Source organism: Penaeus monodon, chromosome 20 (genome assembly GCF_015228065.2).
Source record: "Penaeus monodon isolate SGIC_2016 chromosome 20, NSTDA_Pmon_1, whole genome shotgun sequence".
Classification (NCBI taxonomy): domain Eukaryota; kingdom Metazoa; phylum Arthropoda; class Malacostraca; order Decapoda; family Penaeidae; genus Penaeus; species Penaeus monodon.
The window spans coordinates 20931759-20932000 of record NC_051405.1 but is presented as its reverse complement, the minus strand read 5'-3'; the positions used below and the strand labels follow the sequence as shown (position 1 = coordinate 20932000).

Genomic DNA, 242 nt, shown 5'->3' with positions numbered 1-242 from the left:
ACTGTACATTTGTGCTTGTTCTCGTATATATTAGTCAATATGTCTGTGCGCATAAGTGCATTTGCCAAATACTGTTCATGTAAAGGAATATACGGCCGTTATCACTGTTACCAAATCTTTTCAGGGTCAAGGAGATGGTCCGGCAGCTGGGTTCCCTCGTCCTCTCGTTGGCAACGATGGTACTCATCACTTTGTTCACATTCATCGATACGGATTCATGTAGGTTTTCATGCTGGCGGCTG

At 44.2% G+C, this 242-nt stretch overlaps 1 protein-coding gene across 1 annotated transcript in view; it reads left to right on the top strand.

Moving 5' to 3' along the window:
• The window catches only part of LOC119585700 (equilibrative nucleoside transporter 1-like), a gene marked incomplete at its 5' end in the record, with an annotated part of 13328 nt that overhangs the window by 5400 nt on the left and 7686 nt on the right, over positions 1 to 242 (top strand). The window contains 1 exon segment of the mRNA XM_037934374.1: positions 125 to 219. Within this exon segment, the coding sequence (XP_037790302.1) occupies positions 125 to 219 (95 nt within the window).